This window comes from Coturnix japonica, chromosome Z (genome assembly GCF_054131305.1).
Source record: "Coturnix japonica strain WE chromosome Z, WE-NBRP24, whole genome shotgun sequence".
Classification (NCBI taxonomy): Eukaryota; Metazoa; Chordata; class Aves; order Galliformes; family Phasianidae; genus Coturnix; species Coturnix japonica.
In genome coordinates, this window is record NC_140702.1 from 35370493 (window position 1) to 35389869 (window position 19377).

Here is a 19377-nt window from a genome sequence, read left to right on the forward strand (position 1 = left end):
AGTATTGTACTTAATGCTTCATCATTTCTCCCTCGTTTTTTGTTGTTGTTATTTTTTCCAAATATTTTCTTTAATATGTCATACGAAGAAGTAGAATTTAATGGGTTTTATGGTTAACTCAGACTGTGTGGTGGGGTGGTTATATGGGCAGTAACATCTGATGTTCTGTTTGATTTTTGTGGTAGATGTTTTCTTTGAGCTTAAAATATCTAAGATAATACTAGATTCCTAAATCAAGCAAGGAAATATGTCTAATTTCTATTGCAGAATACAAACGATCCTCAAACTATTCTAAATATATTGAGTATCCTCATTGAATTAGTCTCTGTTGGTAAGTGTTTATTAACAAACAGTGATTATACTCTCATATTCTTCTGCAGAATTATTTATTTATTTATTTTCCCTCGAAGTTTGCTAAGCGTTATATGTATTCTGTGCTAAAATGACATAAAGAATGGGGCGATTTTTCAAATACTCTTTCATACATGAATAACTGCTGTTGCTGTAAGTCTAAGATAAGCATTTTACTGTTGCGCAGTCACATTTGAAGAAAATATTGCTACAAGCATTGCTATTTAAAATCTTTCTGATAATTATAGTTTGTATATTTAACTGTTCTTCAGCTCTGACACTCAAATGAGTTTTGATTGCTAGGGTGTGGTCGGAGAGCAGGCATCTTGGTCACCAAAGGAGGGACACAGATCTTGTTGCAGGTGCTTTTGGATGCAAGCAAAGAATCTCCACCAAATGAAGAATTAATGGTGCTTCTTCATACCCTTCTTGCAAAAATTGGTCCAAAAGGTAATGATGAATGTATTCAAGTAGCCTTGTGGTTTTGTAGTGGAAGCCTATTAAAATTTTTCCCTTTTTTATTGTCAAAGCTTCCATGTACTCTGAAGTGGTAGAGGAGGAAAAAAAGGATAACTAGATTAGATGGGAGGAATAATTTGTAGAAGTGGACATGAAGAGTTAAGTTGTCACTTGAAAGAGTTCAGATATTTAAATTCCATATTTTAATGATAATTTCAAAACTGATTTGATTTTTTTTTTTTTTTTTGGCAGACAAAAAGATTGGCATGAAAGCAAGAATTAATGGTGCCCTGAACATATCACTAAATTTAGTGAAGCAGAATTTGCAGAACCACAGGCTAATATTGCCTTGTCTTCAAGTATTAAGAATTTATTCAACTAACTGTAAGTATTGCAGATTACTCTTTTCTTTCCCATGTTATCCCTTCTATTTATTTATTTATTTTCCACAGACATAGTTAAAATATAACATATGAATAGTTGTTTAATGTTAAGTGGTTAGTCACGATGGTTAGCCAAGAATTTGACTTTTATATTGTCAGGTTGCTTAAATGTCTAGTAAAATCTGTGAAGCAAATCTTTGCATACATTTATTTTTTTTGTTCATTGTATTGTGCGAGTTAACTCATGTATTGAATTATATGCAACTTGAGGGCATCTTATTTGCATGGATGCTCCACTTTATGATCTGAATTAGGAATGCTGATATTGTACATGCAAAAACACTTCTAAATATGCTCATGAGTTTTTACTTTTTTACTTTATTTTTATTTTAATTCATGGCTGCTAAATTAAATTAGGAATTATTTACTTCTTCTATTTAAGCCTTCCCTTATTTTATGTGTATGTGTCCGGCCATTGGACTAATACTATTCCATAAAAGCCTAATTCATTGTTTGTGTGGACGGTAGGAAGTGATGAAAATGGTATGGTTCTTACTTTACTTCTCTTCAAGTGTGCTGAAGACTTTTCTGTACTTGAAATGGCCTTTAAATACATGTATGAAGGTGAAAACATAATCACATTCCTCTGAGAGAGTTGACTTGATGCCCTCTGAGAATAGCGGACATTTTTGAGGACATTCACATAAGCATGTAGAATTTATAAAGAGCCAGTACTTTGTGTGGAAGCTTTGTTTCCTTTGAGCTGTAAGGTAATACTTTTAAATGGGAGAAGTTAATAGAGCTAATCACATAGCTTAGCTAAGAACTTACATTAGCCTGAACATGGGAGTCTCTGTTTCAGATTCTGCTTACATCTCTTCTTTCTGTATTTCCCAGTCTTTATAAGCAGGAAAAAAATAGTAGTTTTTTTTCAGTTTGCTGGATAGCATTAATGTTTCTTTCTGTTAAAGAAAGGTTAAAGGTTAACTATAAACTTTCTTTCTGCTGCTAGAATAGTGTGTTCCAATCTTAGCACGATTTCTCTTAATTAGTGCCTTTCTCAGTCTATTAATATTTTTCATTTTTTTTATAATCTGCCTGCATAATGTTTGGTTCAGGAAAGATTAAGGAAAGATTAAACGGGGCAGTGCTGATTGGCAAATGCTTGACTTTCAGATACTGGTGGGTAAACCTGTCTAGCCTGTTGCCAGAGGATGATGTCAAATTATAGATCCTGATAGTGTAAAATTTTAGATAACTATTGTCTCAATAAAATGTGGAATGATTTATCCTTAGTAACAAAGGAATCAGAAGCACACACTAGGAGTAGTGTTTGATTTTATCTGTAAAACAGTAATATTTTGTTTGTTTTTTTCTTGTGGAAGTTTTGTAAGGATTAGGTTTATACAGTCTCAAGTTGTCATGAGCATTCTGTATGTATGTATGCCTGGATTTTAGTTTCAGTGTACTGATTTTCTTTTGCTTTTCTTGTTACATTGTATTAAAATGGCACTTTATTTATTTATTTATTTATTTATTTATTTATTTATCTATTTATTTATTTTTAAATCTTCCAGCTGTAAATGCAGTGTCCTTAGGGAAGAATGGAGTGGTTGAACTGATGTTTAAGATCATTGGACCTTTTAGTAAAAAGCACACCAGCCTTATGAAGTAAGTAAAGTCTCTTAATATAGTATTTGAAGCAAACTTTATTAAATATTTCAAATTCTTTAATGAACAGGAATATTAGAGATATCAGTTTTAACTTACATTTGTAAGTTAAAAAGATTTGGGAAGGAGAACTACTAATCCAACTGTTTTACCCAATAGAGTAAAACAGAATATTTTAATACCTGGTTACAATCCATTTAAAAGAGTACAGGTGTTATTTTTTAGACCGTCAGTGTTTCTGCAAGCAAGCTGTACATCATGTGCTACCTGCTGTGCTGATACAAGGACAAACTGATCAGGATTAGTCCCATCAATTTTTGTCTGTTGAATTGGCTCTCAAATCTTTTTTGTGATTTTAGAGTGGCATTAATGTTAGAGTTTTGTGTCCTACATCAAATCAATTAAGAAGCACCAACATCTTCCAGGTTAACTATAATGTAAATATTGGGTGCTTTAAAATGGTGGCATTAGGTATTTTATTCTAAATTTTTCTTTTTTTGTGTGTGGGAGGGATTTTTTATTGATTTATTTATTTTTTGCAGAGGAATGTGTGTATGATTAGGATAAAAATGAGTAAGTGTATCTTACTGAAAATAGCCTTTTCATTATGCAATAGGAAGCTTTCTAAATGTGTACTTGTGGGAAAACAATTTTTTTTGTCTACTCAACAAAATAATAATTTATTGTTGTTCATATTCTAACTACGCTAAGTTATGTTATCTCAAACAGATGATACTTGCGGTCAGTGGAGTATGTTTAAAAAAAAAAAAAAGCACTGTCCCTTTAAGCCCCAGCTAAAATTAAACACATGAACTTACTATTCCATGATGTGAGTAATCTTGATATCCTTGTTTATGGCTTGAGATCAGATGTGTGAAGTCTACACTTACAAAGGGGGTAAAAATAAATGTGTGAGTTTTCTAATTGTGCATCTTGAGTTAGTTGAGAAAAGATGTTCATGTGCAAAAAAACTTGTGTGATCTTTTATTGTAGTACAAATTGATGAGCAGTACTCCTGTTTATTTGTAAACTGTCCCATTTTGTCTGATGGTCTTCTAAAACAGCGTCTTTTATTTTACAGAAGTACTTGCTCTACTGCTAAGATAGAAACATGGATGTTAATGACATCCACTGAATATAGGTCATAAACATTGCATTGCCACTTGATGCTGTTTCTTGAAGAATGAGGGTTTATATAGAGTTTGTTTTAAAATTTCAGCATCAGATTTCAGATATAAAAAAGATGCATGATATTTTAATAAAACCAAAATTTTAAGGCCCAGATATAATATGTGATATAATGCAACCAGGAAAACATCTTGGTAGATGCTAAAGAAATCTGTTAACTGTACTGTTTTTGTTATTTATATAGCTTTGCAATGTTGATTAGATGAAGTTCACTAGCTGTTTGTTGTTTGACTGTTCTTGTTATGTTGACAGGGTTGCTTTAGACACACTTGCTGCATTGCTAAAATCAAGTAAGTTTTTGACTACAAGAAACTATTTGTCTAGTTGAAATATATGTGTATGCATAAACATATAGATGTGTGTTTATATTGAAAAAAGAGTAGAATTAGTACTAAGTCAGTAGCCAAAATGAAATAATGGTTGTTATGTTTAAAAATAAAGTTAGATTTCTATCTGCAGTCTCCAGTACATCAGTTTTTCTGTGGCATGTATATACTTTAGTTACTGTTTCTTCAATTCTGCAGCAGAAAGGTTGCACAACTTCTGCAGAACTGGTCTGAATGCAAAGTGGAGAAATAACTTTTCATATTCCTTCACCTTAGCTCTTCAGACAAGATATCTGTGGCTTATCTCATATGCATCTTCCTCACACAAATATCTGAAAATATCTATTGGATGTCAGGGGAAAATAGAAGGTTTCTCTGGGTGCCTTTCTGATAAACAGGATGTTAAAGACAAGCCTGTTGGTGATGCCCATGAAGTGCTACCAGGGGTAGGAAAACAATGAACAGTTCTCAGACACTGGCTGTATCAGCTGATGGCAGTTGATAACTGACAGATGCCATTGCTGTTGGTTTTGCACCAAGATTATAGCTGACAGGGGATTAAAAACGTTCTCACCAATCAGTTGCATAAAAGATACAGCATTCATCCTCATTCTATTGGAGTTTGGTAAGAGCTGAGCTGTCTTTATATTTTCAGAAAACTACTTCAGATGTACAAGAGGAAAAGTCTGTGCTGCTTACTATGCAGTGCTGGTTTCTCTTGGGTTTGATCAGAGTGATGCTTTGGTGTTCTACAGTTTTGTGTATTTACTTACATGGGAGTTTCTCCCTGTGAAATTCAGGAAAGGAAACATTTATGAATTATTATTGGTATTCTATTCTGTGAACTTGCTGTGAAATTTCAGTATATATAAATAAAAATGTTAAAAAGGTATGTATTTGAAACGAGAAGTCTTGTGCATTTATTTGAGTCTCATTTAGTCTTGGGGGATCTTGACAGTGTAACTTTCTACATTTCATGTAAGTAAATCTTTTCATAAAAACATAAGTTTCAGGTGTGTAGAGTGCTGCTAGCAAACTGATTACCCAATTTATGCGTGATATTTGGGGTTCACGTGTTTTTGCGAGTGAATATTGCTGTAGTACCATATGGATTACAAACAGCAGGAAAATTTGTTTCACCTCCTGTGCTTATGCTGCATTTGGATAGGGATAAACTTTTTTTTTTTTTTTTTAAATTTTCCTATCTGACACTGCCTTACAGTTACCTTTAAGTGTAATACATATTGTTCTGATAAGCAGTTGACGTTACATGCACTATTATTCTAAAGAACTAAGTATAGAGTACTGGAATTAATCATTTAGTCACTTTACATTTGAGTAGTATTCCCTATGCATGCTCTTTAAAATGATAATCATATTGTATGTTCCAGTAAAAGTTTTTTTTCTAGTACTTTTTTCCAAACTCACATTCCAGTTGGGATTTTAATTCATAGAATCATAGAATCACCGAAGTTGGAAAAGACCTAAAGGATCATCCAGTCCAACCATTCACCTATTACTAATAGCTCCCATTAAATCATGTCCCTCAATACAACATCCAGTCTTTGCTTGAACACCCCCAGGGTTGGTGACTCCACCACCTCCCTGGGCAGTCCATTCCAGTGCCTGACCACCCTTTCTGAAGAGTGATACCTCCTAATTTCCAGCCTGAATCTCCCTTGCTGTGGCTTGAAACCATTCCCTCTGGTCCTATCACTAATGAAATTGAAAGAAAAAATATAGCTGTCTGAAAATCATCAACTGTATTTCCACCTTGGAGTAAGAATAACTAGATACTAGATTCTAGATAATAGATTCATTTTAACAAGGTAGGAATACTTATGAAAATTCTCCTAATCACTTCTTCATTAATAATATTTTGCCTATTAGATATTCTGTTGTACACTTTGATATGTGTACTTCCCGACTGTAAAAAACTAATTAAATGAAAAGTTCTCTTTAAAAGTTCTCTTCCACAGCTGATGTATGTGTGGCTTTGAATGAGTTAATTAAAAGTTTGGCAGTGGTGACAATCAGGGAGGAAAGGGGGCTTCTAAGAAATGTCTCAAAAATACAGAAATAGAATTTTGATTATTACTTTGATATAATGCACTGCCAAGTGTGGCTGAAGTAATACCTTCAATGAAGTAGTTCAGTACCTTTTGTAAAAAAATCATTTAAAAATAGGTAGAAAAGTATTGCTGAAGATGTAACAATTTTGGAATAATTGCTGAGTTTTCAATTTACTTTCCTTACTTTTTTTTTTTTTTTTTTTAATAAAGAAACAAATGCCAGGAGAGCAGTAGATAGAGGATATGTACACATTCTTTTAACTATTTATGTCGACTGGCACCGTCATGATAGTCGACACAGATATATGCTGATACGAAAAGGAGTTTTACAATGCATTAAAAGTGTAACAAACATCAAATGGGGAAGGAAAGCATTCATCGATGCAAATGGGATGAAAATTCTTTACAACACTTCACAAGTAAGATTCTCTTTCCTGTTTTTGCTGTTGTTCTTGTTGTCTCTTAGAACTTTATCTTAGTTTTTTTTTTTATATTCATGTTCACTCCTGATTGTGAAGGGAATGGTAATTTTCTTTATTTCCCTGCAGCAGAAGTAAAAGGTACAGGATGAAATTTTTATTTCCCGTTACTCAGATATGATTATTTCTGGGAGGATGTCTGGATTTTATTTATTTTAAAAAGGATTCTTCATTTTTAAGTCTGGGTTTTAAAAAGATGAATTTGAGTTGAGAGAAACACTCCTTCAAAGGAGGCATGTAAATATTTTTGAGTTAATTTCTAGTAAAATATTTTAGCTTCTAGGAGTGAATTTTAGGAATTTTAGTTTGACAACTGGTTTGGGAGATGCTCGTTTCTTGTCTTCATTATTTTTCTTTTAATAGGAGTGCCTTGCAGTAAGAACTCTTGATCCGCTCGTCAACACATCCAGCCTAATAATGAGAAAATGTTTTCCTAAAAATCGTCTTCCTTTACCAACTATTAAAAGTGCTTTTCACTTCCAACTCCCAGTTACTCCTGCCAGTGGTCCTGTGGCTCAAATGTACAATTTGCCTCCTGATGGTATGGTAATTTTGTAATGTTTTTCCTTTGAAAATGTCTAACACTGCTGTTTGCAAGGTGTAATCAACTGAAGTTACTTGTGTTTTTTCTCTACTAGAACCTAGGCTCTAGTGAGATTATTCTCCACTAAAGGAAGGTTCTCTGAATGCTAGTGTGGAGCAATAATTTCTAATGTTAACCTTTAACTGATGACAGCTTTGTGTATGCATATGTGGTTATGTTTCTGGCAATACATAAAAATAGGAAATAAAATGTAATCAAAATCTAAAATGTTCATCAAGCTTTGAAGTGTCAAATGTAAACTGTATATATTCTGAACTTACATAGACTCTCTTTTTACATTTCACATGGAAGAATATATATGATAAGTTAATATACTGCACATCCTGTTTTGCAGAAATGCATATGCCTTAATATTTATTTTGATAAACTGGATGCACAGAATTTAGATTAATATGTATTTGATTTTAAATCAAAGTATTGATTTTACATCATTCTGGTTCTCCCTTCTTTTACATGATGAGAAAAGCAGAGCTGCTTTCTTGGATTGGTGCAGTCTTCAAGGCATCACACATTTGTGAAATGTTTGCATGGTGCCCTGAAGGAAATACATTCACCCTATTATGCATACCTCTTGTTATTTGTGGATAGATAATGCTCAGTGTGTTTTCAGATACATGGAAACGGTTTAGTATCTGACTAAGCAAATAATGAAGTTGTTGTGGGAAAGTTACTCTTTGAAAATAAAGAGGTGAAGTTAGCTTTTGAAGTGTTTTCTTATTCCCAGTATTTTCTAAAACCAAGTGTGATAACAGTGTGAAAGAAGACTGAATCTACTCAGGGTTTGTATAGGAATGACTCAGACTACATATGTTTAGAGTTTTGTTTTCAGAGTAGAAAAAGATCTAGAAGTGTTGTAAAATCCACAGAATTTGTTTCTCTTTCTTAGCGTCTTGGTACATGTCATAATTTCTCATGAAGATCTCTTTTCTGTTCCAGTAGACTTGATATTTTACATTATGAGCTTGATTCTATGTAAGCATGGAATTGGAAAACCTGTATAAGTAGGATTCATAGTGTTATTATTTCTTTTTTCTTTTCTTTTTTTCTTTCTTTTTTTTTTTTTCCATGTTAAAGAACACTTTATAATTCTTTACATTTACATACATTAAGTGTATTACAGAATGTTGGGGGTTATGAGTGTGAATTTATTACAGAATCACAGATTCTCCAAGGTTGGAAAAGACCTACAAGATCATCCAGTCTAATCATCCACCCATCACCAATAGTTCTCGCTAAACCATGTCCCTTAACACAATGTCCAAATGTTGCTTGAACACCTTCAGGGTCGGTGACTCCACCACCTCCCTGGGCAGCCCATTCCTCTACCTGAGCACTCTTTCAGAGAAGTAGTATTTCCTAACATCCAGTCTGAACCTCACCTGGCGCAGCTTGAAGCCATTCCCTCTAGTTCTATCACCTGTTACATGAGAGAACAGGCTGACCCCCAGCTCACAACAGCCTCCCTTCAGGTGGTTATAGAGTGCAATGAGGTCTCTCCTGACCCTCCTCCAGATTGAACAATCCCATCTCTGTCAGCTGCTCCTTGTAAGCCCTGTGCTCCAGACCCCTCATCCGGCCTTGTTGCCCTTCTATGAACACACTCCAGAGCCTCAGTGTCTTTCTTGCAGTGAAGGGTGCAAAACTGTACACAGTACTTGAGGTGTGGCCTCACCAGAGCTGAGTACAGGGGGACAATTACCTCCCTGTTCCTGCTGGCAACACTGTTTCTGATGCAAGCCAGGATGCCACTGGCCTTCTTGGCCACCTGGGCACACTGTTGGCTCATGTTCAGCCAAGCATCAATCAATACTCCAGGTCCATTTCCTCTACACAGTCTTCCAGCCACTCTGCCCCGTAGCCTGTAGTGCTGCCTGGGGTTGTCGTAGCCAAAGTGCATGACCCGGCATTTGGTCTTGTTGAACCTCATCCCATTGGCTTCAGCTGAGTTATCCAGCCTGTCCAGATCCCTCCGTAGTGCCTCGCTACCCCAGGCAGATCAACACTTCCAGCCAACTTGGTGTCATCTGCAGACTTACTGAGGGTGCACTCAGTGCCCTCATCCAGGTCATCAGTCAGGGTACTGAAGAGGACAGGCCCAGCACCGACCCCTGGGGAACGTATTAGATGTTAAATATTAAAAATATAATTTTGTATAGTCAGCATTGAAAAAGCAATACATTACCCTATTAAATCAATATAATTTCTATACTTCTAAGTTATTTATCAACAATCAGCAAATTTCCTACATGGAAAACACTTGTTATTAAAAATAAAAAAACTTAAAAAACCACCAACCCATGAAATGTCTAGAAAAAGATGAAATGTAACACTTATAAGCGACAGGTCTCTGAGTTTAAGTAGGTCATGTTAGCGAGTTAGCCTGATGCTCTTTCGTCCTGTGTGAACAATTATGTGCTTCCTTTGTTTTCTTTAGTTTATGAGGGATGAAGTCCTAGGTCTTTCAGTCTTTAACTAAGTTAGAAATTGATCATTATGTCATTATTATCATCATGTTGGTCATAAATAATTTCACATGTCTTGAAAGTAATGTCTTGCTGTATTTTTAGGGAATATGGCTTAGTTCTCAGGCTTTGTTAAGCAGGTGCTGTGACCACTCATCTTCAGTGTTTTCTTTGGTGGTTTCTGGTGATAAGTTTTTTACTTTCTTTTTGTTAACATTAGGCTCCTTTTGGGCTGGTCAGAAATTATGTATGGGGCACTTTGTATCACACTTTACTGCTTAGTACCAACTGACATGACTGAATGGTGCTAAGAACCTCAGATTCTTTTGGACATGCTCATAAGTACTGGGAAAAGGCTTCAGAGTCATTTTATGCTGAGCTTGAGTAATGCTGTACATCTGCACTATAAAATATTTCTAAAGGTCCTGTACTGTTTTATATTTTTTTGGAGGGGGCTCTTTTTTGGTTTTGTTTTCTTTTAAGCCAGAGATCTTTGTTCTGACTTAAGCTGTATGGAAATGTTTTACATTGAATCAGCAGAATTATCATACAAACATTTTGTTGGTGTTGTGGTTTTTTTTGTTCTGTTTTTTGAATCTGGTGATAGTGATTAATATTTTGAAGGCTTTATGGGTCTTGATGACTTTTTTAATCAAGTGATAACTAGAAAGAAAAAAAAAGACTTATTTTTTCTTTTTATTCCGAGCACATCTGTTGGTTTAAATGCATAATCTGCCTTACAAAACCTTTTCATGTTGTAGTGGATGATGTAGTAGATGAAAGTGATGACAACGATGATGCTGAAACAGAATCAGAAGTTGAAACTGAAGATGACAAGGACCACAATTTTAAGGTTGGTATGAGACAAAACTAAAGGGCATAAAGCAGGCATAACGTTTTTTTTGTTATTATTACATTCTTTTTGATTGGATATACAGCCATCAATTTACATATGATAAAAATGTTGAGATGGTTTTCAGGGCAATTTGTAAAATTTAAACATGTGCTTAAACTTAACATTTCCTTGGAAATGCAAACCTTTGTTGCTCAATTTGCCTTAAGATTTTTTTAAAACATATTAGCTCCTCAGTTAATGTGACTGGAATACAGAAGAGCAAAACACTGCAAAATGTGTCTGTGAGCCCTGCAGCAGTGTTTGCAGTTGCATGACACTGCAAGTCTTTTTTGCAGCATTCTGTCTGCTACTTCTACATCTCTTAGCCCTCACTTCACAGTTATCTACACAATTCAATTTGTATGAGATGCTCTAAGTTTTTTTCCTTGTTCTGGGTTGAGATTGACTAAGTCAGTGCTACAGTAAGGTAACCTTGAAGTTCAGCCAGCTGTAGAGATAGAGATTTAATCTCACACCGCTTTTTGCTTTTGGAAGGACTTTTTTTTTCTGTCCCTCTTCCAATCAGGACAGGAAATGATGGTTGTTCAGAACTTATGTATATTCAGGAGTTGGTTGAATTATCTGTCTGTGGGCTGCAATGACAACTATTCAAGGCACTCATGAGATATTGCAAGGAGTATTTTCCTCCATTTATAAGTTTGTCACTACAAGTCAGATGAAATCTCCACATTTTTCAGGTTTTGTCAGTTTACATGTAGATCTCATGTAAAGTGTAGTCTGATGCCTGTGCATAATACATTTAGATGAAAGCAAGAAAATTGTTTTATTTGTGATGTTTTATGCCACTAAATCATTTTAGCTGCTTTTAAAGCCCTGTGATGAAATGCACAGTTCAACTAATTTTAAAATACTGATATAGCACTCGTAAAGCATTTCCACAAAAGAAGAAAAAACTGAGCAATTATCTTAGATTTTCATTAATCCTGGAAGCAAGATAAATTTGTTCTCCTTATTTTTCAGAATGATGATATCGAAACTGATATTAATAAACTGAAACCTAGACAGGAATTGGGACGACCCTTAGAAGAACTGAAAATGTATGAGCAGTTTTTTCCAGAACTTACTGAAAACTTTCAGGTAAAGTACATGATTCTCATTGCAGTCTTTACTGTGAGAAACTTGAATCTGAAATGCTGAAATGCATTTTGATGTTGTTGGTTTTTTTGTTTGTTTGTTTGTTTTTAGTAGATAGCTATTGAAAAAGGGAAAGACAGTTTGTAGTTCTAGATCTATGCATGGGGGCTATATAGTGAGTTATTTAGCTCAATGTTCTGTGTTACTTTATTGGAATTGAGAAAGGGTTAGTGGGCAGATATAAAACCATTTATCCATTGTCTGATTATTGCATACAGCAGTTACTAACATAGTAGGGAAGGACATGAGATATTTTTGATGAAGATAAATTATGTCACGTATGTCCTTATTCTACTGTACGCCTATTGACATTAGCTAGTTGTAATATCTGGTGAATGGTATTGACTTGATAATTTGTTTTTTACAAATTACTTGTCTATTGTTTTAACATATTTTTTTAAATTTCTTTTGTATTTTAAGGAATGCGATTTAGTTTCCAGGGAACCAAAGTCTTTTGTACCTGATGCAAATCTGGGTGGACCTATTGTTGTTCCAACAGCAGGAGAGGAGTTCTCAGCTGAAGCAAATCCATCAGTGGTAGGAATTTCTTTGAAGGAGAGCAATCCATTATCGGCAGAGGAATACAGTAGAAGGCCAGCTTTTCTGGAGCTACCAAAGAAAGATAGTATCAAAGACAGTAGCTTACTTCAGCAAAATGTTCAAAGGAATCTGCTGCCGTCATGTCAGTGTCTAAGCCAAGAAATTGTGAAAGGCTTTGACAGAATCAGTCTGCAAAACACTTCAGAAAATGAGCAGTATTGTGCTACAGGGTGTGTTATAAAAAAAGAAAACCAAAGAAGCCTTACCCCACTTGCTTGCAGTAAAACTTGTGAACATGTTTCACCCTGTGGAAGTAGCCTTTTTGAAGGATCATCTGTCCATCTGGGGAAATTCTGCTGCACTGGAGTGGAGTCAGAGGAGGAGGATTCCAAATCCAGTTCATCAGGGGAACAAGTGGTTCTTGAGGTTTCTGATGTATCTCCTGTTCATGACTGCGATCTTTATATTGAAATGGTGAAAACCACAAAATCTATTCCTGAATATACAGAAGTGGCCTATCCAGATTATTTTGGCCATATTCCACCCCCATTTAAAGAGCCTATCTTGGAAAGGCCTTATGGAGTGCAGAGGTGAGTTACTGTACTTCTTTTTTTGTTACCATCTTCCTTGAAAAAACAGTCTTTAGGCTGAGTTTAATAGGCATGTATACAATTTTCACTTTTGTATCTAAAACTAAATTCAGTGGGAAAAATAAATAAATCTAAGTAGACATTAATCAGTGTGAAGTCCTAAATAAGAACATCAGAATCTTTAATTCAGAATTCTAATTCAGTAGTTACAATTTCTTAATACTGTTTACTTTGTAATCTTCCTTTCTGTGCCCCTTCCACCTTCTTATCCAGGTCTTGTAGTTTGTATTTAAAAACAATTAAAAAAACCACACAAATCCCAAACTCAAAAAATACCACATTTTAATACTTCAGAATCAGAAGATGAGTGCTAGAGATGTCATGCTTTCTAGCTTGTTTAACTATAGAACATCATACTTAGCAAGGAATTAAGGTGTATTTTAAAAGTAATCCAAGAACTCTTTCAGATTGTAGACATGAAGGTGTATGGACAGTATTACCTCTTGTTGCTTTTTTTTTGGAAGGCTTTTCTGTGTTGTCTGTAAGTTAAGTATGAAGTTTAATGTATGTGAATGCAATTCCTTCTGTTTGTCATCCTCCTGGAGGAACTGGTGGAAGTACTGATATAACTAGACACTAACCTGTTGATGTGTTTAGGGTTAGTACTTTTAAATAGAGTCACCTGATCATTCCCTTCAGGTCTTACCTTACAGGCCATTTAATAGTTGGAAGATACTTTAGTTCTTCTATTTCCTGTGCTAAAAAAATTGTTTTTAAGCAAACTGCAGTGGGAAAACTGTTCAATTAATACATTCAAATATTTGTGTTTTTTTTTTAAATGTCTGCAATGGAGCAGAATTTAGTGCTAAGGATGCAGTTTTTGTTAGATCTGCAGAAAGAAAGAGAATAAACATGTCAACACAGCTATGATGAATGTGACTGGTAAGAACAATTTGCAGAGATGGTATGAAGAGCTGGCTCATATGCATAGGGCTATGTTTCTGTAAAGTCATAGGAGCATTTTTGCAAAACATGTAATAGTAGATCTTGCCACTTGCTTAGTTATTAGGTTGAAAGCTTTCAGCTTTTTACCTGTAAGTTTAACTATTTATGTGGGGTTTCATCTTACTTACGTTTTTCTATTGATGAAGTGATGAGTGTATTTAGAACTAGGCTATATAATTAAAATATTTTTTCTGATATTTAAGCATGTTGTAGAATTGATCCTTCTAGTGAAATGACTGAGAAAATTGAAAATCTAATTGTATAATACATATACTGCTACAGAAAGTACTGTTCCATTTAAGAAAAAAAATCTTCTCTATCTGCTTATCTTTAAGCTATATTAAGCTAATCTGGGAGCAAGACAGGTGATTTCTAACTCAAGATGAAGAATTGAATTTGAAGGAAGTCTTGCAAATTTTCATGTAGTTTTTTTATACTTAATCATTCTGATATTTTTTCTGAGCAGCCCTATATTGACTGAAATCTCTAAAATCAAATAAAATTTGTCATTTTAATGCTCATTCTTCTTAAAAATAAATTTCTGTATTAAGCTGTCTTTTCACTGACAAAACTACTTGTATGGTTGTATAAGCTGATCTCTGAACCATGAGGTTAGTTGTAGACTATATTTTACTCTTGCTTTAAAGTGCTTTATTTTTGTTGAATTGTAATTAGTTATGTTGAAAGTATACTTATAGCTCACTTTACAGAACAATAAAAGAAAATAAATATAATAATGGTAAGCTTGAATAAAAAATCTTGTGTCAGCTTTTTCAGGTATGCTGTTCTAAGAATTCAGTTTTCTACAAATTACTCAGTCTTGTTATTGCAGTGTAGTAAGTGTCATAGAAGGGTAGCTTTTTAAAAAGGGCCTAACACCGAGTTTGGAAGAGGACATGGAGAGGCTTTAAAATCTTCTGCAGTGGTTATGTCTAAATACTTTTTGTAGTCAATTATATTTATGTTCTTTTTACTACAGTTAGTTACTGCTTATCAGCTAAATCTTTTTTAGCAAAAAGTCAGTTGCCTTAATTCAGTTCTCTGTGAATTAGAGATTAAAATATCTACTTCTTTTTTTTTTTTTTTCTTTTTTTTTTTTTTCCTGTTCTTTAAAGTTTTAGGGATTTTCACTCAGCACAACTATTTTCTAATCATTTGACTCCTATTATGTGAATCAGGATCACTAGTGGACTGATGTATAAACACAGAGCTTTTGACTTGCGTGTTTTTTTCTTGTAACTATTTTAAAATAGCTTCTCTTTTGACCTTTTGATACCTGTGATTTTTCCCTTTAGTATGTACCTTAGATACCATTTCTTACTTCTTTTTTGTATTTCGATATCTGCTATTCATTAATGGATTTTATTCTGGCAAAACTCCTGTGATAGTAGGAATCATTACTGACTCTTTAAAACTGAAGCATACTGACACCTCGTGATTTATGTAAGAACAAAAATCTGTATTTCTGCCCTGATCTGAATCTGGTGTAATAGATTTTGGTCAATCAGCATTTTTGCAATTGTAACAGTGTATTGGACTTGCGTCTTGCTTGCTTTTCCATTTACTCTTAATTTAGCAAGGTGCAAGATTTCTCCACTTATTTCTTTTAATTAAATGAAGAATTTTGAACCTGAACTTACTTTACAGCTCTGTTCCTGTATTCTTCATTGTTAATCTGCCTCCTTTTCTTCTTATTGCAGGTGCTGTGCAAGCTTTCCCACACAGCTCTGACACTATATTTCATTCTTGAACTGCAAAGCATTCTTACTTTTCCAAGCCAGGACCTAGATACTACCAATTGTACAATGGTTTTATGATCTGGATAAACATACACCACCAAATTCATTCTTGTTTGTTATCTAGTCGATAAATGAACATAGATCTCCAGAGGTGAAAAGCTAGTGCACTAACTCACTCATTGCACGACATACTATGTGAAACTAAATTTTAGTGATGGTAGGACTCAAGTAAGTTACTAATATTATGAAGTGCTGTCCTAGATTAAAGCATTAACGTAAGTAATATTTGAGTAATTCCTACTTCTACTGTAAATTATGAAGTAGTGCATTTTTTTTCATAGGTTAGATCTCAGTGGGTTATGTGCATGGAAATTCAATTGTCTTGAATACAAATATTAAAATCAGTCAGCTGTGAATGCAGGTGTTTAAAATTAAGAACACTACAGCTTGTGCACATAAATGGGATTGAGGCTGAGGTCTCTAAGGAAATCTGTCTCACTGTCCTCATGTTAATTTCTTTCAGTTTTCTTTGTTGTATGAGGTGATTTCACTTTTGTAATTGAAAACAGCATGGAACAATTTAACTGAGAATCTTCTTTTACTTTAGGACAAAAATATCTCAGGACATTGAAAGACTTATTCATCAAAATGACATTATTGACAGAGTTGTGTATGACCTCGATAATTCCAGGTAAGTTTTTACCCTGCTGGAAACAGTACTTATGGAAAAACAGTATTTATGGAAAGATTCAAAATAATGCTTTAATTATCAAGTATGGACTAAAAAACTCAAAAAATCTGAGTTTGCTTTAGTCAAATTTGTTTTATTTATTTTGGCTCCTTTTCTTTTTGTACTCTTAGCTGTTCAGTACCTGAAGAAGTAGATGTTTTGAAGTTTAATTCCAAATTTGAGTCTGGAAACCTGCGCAAAGTCATTCAGATCAGAAAGTAAGATATTTCAGCTTTTCTTTTTACATGCAAGACCTTTCATTTTTTATTTTTTTTAAAAAAGATTTATTTGTTTTTGTTAATCTTCAGAAACGAGTATGATCTAATTCTGAACTCAGATATAAATAGCAATCATTATCATCAATGGTTTTACTTTGAAGTCAGTGGAATGAAAACAGGCATTGGTTACCGGTTTAACATCATCAACTGTGAAAAGTCAAACAGTCAGTTTAACTACGGTAAGATATATTTCCCATACTTTGAGAAGAAGCATGTAGAAAAATATCTGTACTAGACAGCTCAGCTGCTCCCTTTCTCCTCTCTCAGTCCTCCTGGGAACTGGTGCATTCATGTTTTCTTAGAGATCATATTTTTTAAACAGGACTATTAGAGAATGTTTTGACAAATATCTATAAAAAAGAAAAAAAGGGTATCTGAAAACACTGGCCATCATTTTCTAAAATAACTTTTTTGTTTTGAGTGAAGCCAAAACAAAAGAATTCTCCTGGTGGCTGTAGCTACAGTGTGTTGTAAAATCCTTGTGGGAATGACACCACTGAAGCCTGTTGACTAGCACAGGTAGAGGGGAATGACAGCTAATGTATTAAAACCACCTGTAAATCTATTTTCAGAAGCGAAAAGTAGATGAAAACCATCTCAGAGTTGGTAGGAAGAGAGTTGAGAAGGAAAGGCGTGTCACCTTTGAACTACTGGTCCTCATGTGTGACTCCTGTGATCTCTAGCTCCCTGCACTTTGTGCCTCTTCCAAAAGTTTGCTTGATATGCCTTTATTCCAGTTTTCTTTTTAAGGGAGGCTGTCATTCAGTGTAAAAAATTATTTTGGTGTTTTTTTGTTTTTTTGGTTTTTTTTTTTTGTTTGTTTTCCTTCTGGGTATTCTGAAATATTAATTTCAGAATATTTTAAATATTCTTTATTTATTATTAATAATAATTAATAATATTAATTATTATTAATATTTATTATATAAATAATATTTATATAATATTATATATTAAATATATTAAATAATAAATAATAAATATTATTTATATTTATTATATAAATATTCTTTATTTATTATTATTATTATTTATCTAATATGAAATTTTAATACTTTAAGAAGGATGATTTCCTCCCACACATCCTTAAACTCTTGGAATAGATTAACAAAATATTCTTAGTCTTAATTTACAGTTCACATTGACAAAGCTCCAAGAATGCCCAGGTAGTTTAAACAGTAGCATTATGTTTTTAAATTATTTACTAATCTTCAACAGTTACATTGGTTATTCATTTATGTTACATACACATGCTTGATAGTTAATTTTGCTTTTTATTAAGTACAATGAATCAGTCAATATATCTATATCAATACTTAACTCAGAAATGAAAACTGTTCAGTTAAAATGCGGAATTTTCTACTCCAGCTTGATTTTAGTTATTCAATTTAACCATACTCTCTGAAAAATTTAAGCTGTTACTTAAAAGAAAAAAAACAAAACAAAAGAAAAAAAAAACCCTCTGAAATGATGAGTCACCTTTACAGCTGTTTGTGTGAATGGATTATAGTCCCTGCTTTTTGTACTGTCTTTGAAGCCTTTTTGTAGTGGTGAGTTGAATAAAGTGTGACCCAAGATTCTCATAGGTTACTGTTTGTGCTAAACACAGTTTTCTTTTACTAGTTTTGTTCTCATCTTATGTAGGCCCATTTTTTGTTTGTTTGTTTGTTTTAATTTGCTATTTTGTGAACATAGCTAGTTTGTAGACTTTTGTAAAAATGCTGATGTGGTCTGTTACTTGTAAGATCTTGTTCAAGGTTAAGCATTAAAATGAGATGCATTTTTCCTTTAAGGTATGCAGCCACTTATGTATTCTGTTCAGGAAGCACTAAATTCTCGACCCTCTTGGACTCGTGTTGGAGCAGATATTTGTTACTATAAGTAAGTATACCCATCAAACATACAACACTTCTACATTTAAGATCAGTATAGCTAGAATTTTTGAGGAAAAATATTTGCTTCTGACTTTTGATAATTATATTTTAGCAGTTTGGTTTTGAATACATTTTTCTTTCTCAGATAGTGTGGAGCATAACCAGAGTGACTGTGGCCAGAATATAGAATCTTGTGGTTTTTTGGTTTTGTTTTTGTTTTTTAACATACAGCTAATGCATAGTACATCTTTCATCAGATATTGCCTACTATCTATCTAGAGATCCTGTTTATGGAATGCACACATACACACCTGAAATATTAATGGTGATTTCCAGTAGTATTGACTAAGTGGTACTTGTGTTTTGTCCTTTGTTTTGCATGTTTCAAACACTGTAGAACAATCCAAAAAACATAGGACAAGAATATACAACATTTAGTTTTGCAGCCTTTCTTTGTCAACAGTTGTTTGCTTCTTTTTGTTTGTATATGCACTCATGTCTACTTTATTTGATATATGTGTATTCCTGCTATCATGAATTTTCTTTACAGACTGTGGGATTTAATGGATTTAACCT

The 19377-nt window shown here is 33.7% G+C and overlaps 1 protein-coding gene across 42 annotated transcripts in view; it reads left to right on the plus strand.

The window, feature by feature from the left end:
* The window catches only part of AGTPBP1 (ATP/GTP binding carboxypeptidase 1), an 83245-nt gene that overhangs the window by 33393 nt on the left and 30475 nt on the right, over positions 1-19377 (plus strand). For 36 of the 42 annotated variants that reach the window (XR_014939471.1, XR_014939468.1, XR_014939472.1 and 33 more), the window contains 14 exons: positions 268-331; positions 655-801; positions 1063-1194; positions 2771-2864; positions 4305-4342; positions 6661-6869; positions 7293-7470; positions 10757-10848; positions 11872-11988; positions 12466-13175; positions 16527-16610; positions 16781-16867; positions 16958-17106; positions 18721-18808. Coding sequence is in view for 31 of the 42 variants with exons in the window: in XM_085529129.1 (XP_085385255.1) it covers positions 268-331; positions 655-801; positions 1063-1194; positions 2771-2864; positions 4305-4342; positions 6661-6869; positions 7293-7470; positions 10757-10848; positions 11872-11988; positions 12466-13175; positions 16527-16610; positions 16781-16867; positions 16958-17106; positions 18721-18808 (2189 nt within the window). In the remaining 11 variants the exon portion in view is untranslated. Of the gene's footprint in view, positions 1-267; positions 332-654; positions 802-1062; positions 1195-2770; positions 2865-4304; positions 4343-6660; positions 6870-7292; positions 7471-10756; positions 10849-11871; positions 11989-12465; positions 13502-14031; positions 14119-16526; positions 16611-16780; positions 16868-16957; positions 17107-18720; positions 18809-19377 lie in introns of those variants that run through there. The other 6 variants (XR_014939476.1, XR_014939477.1, XM_085529143.1 and 3 more) reach the window with 5 other exon arrangements.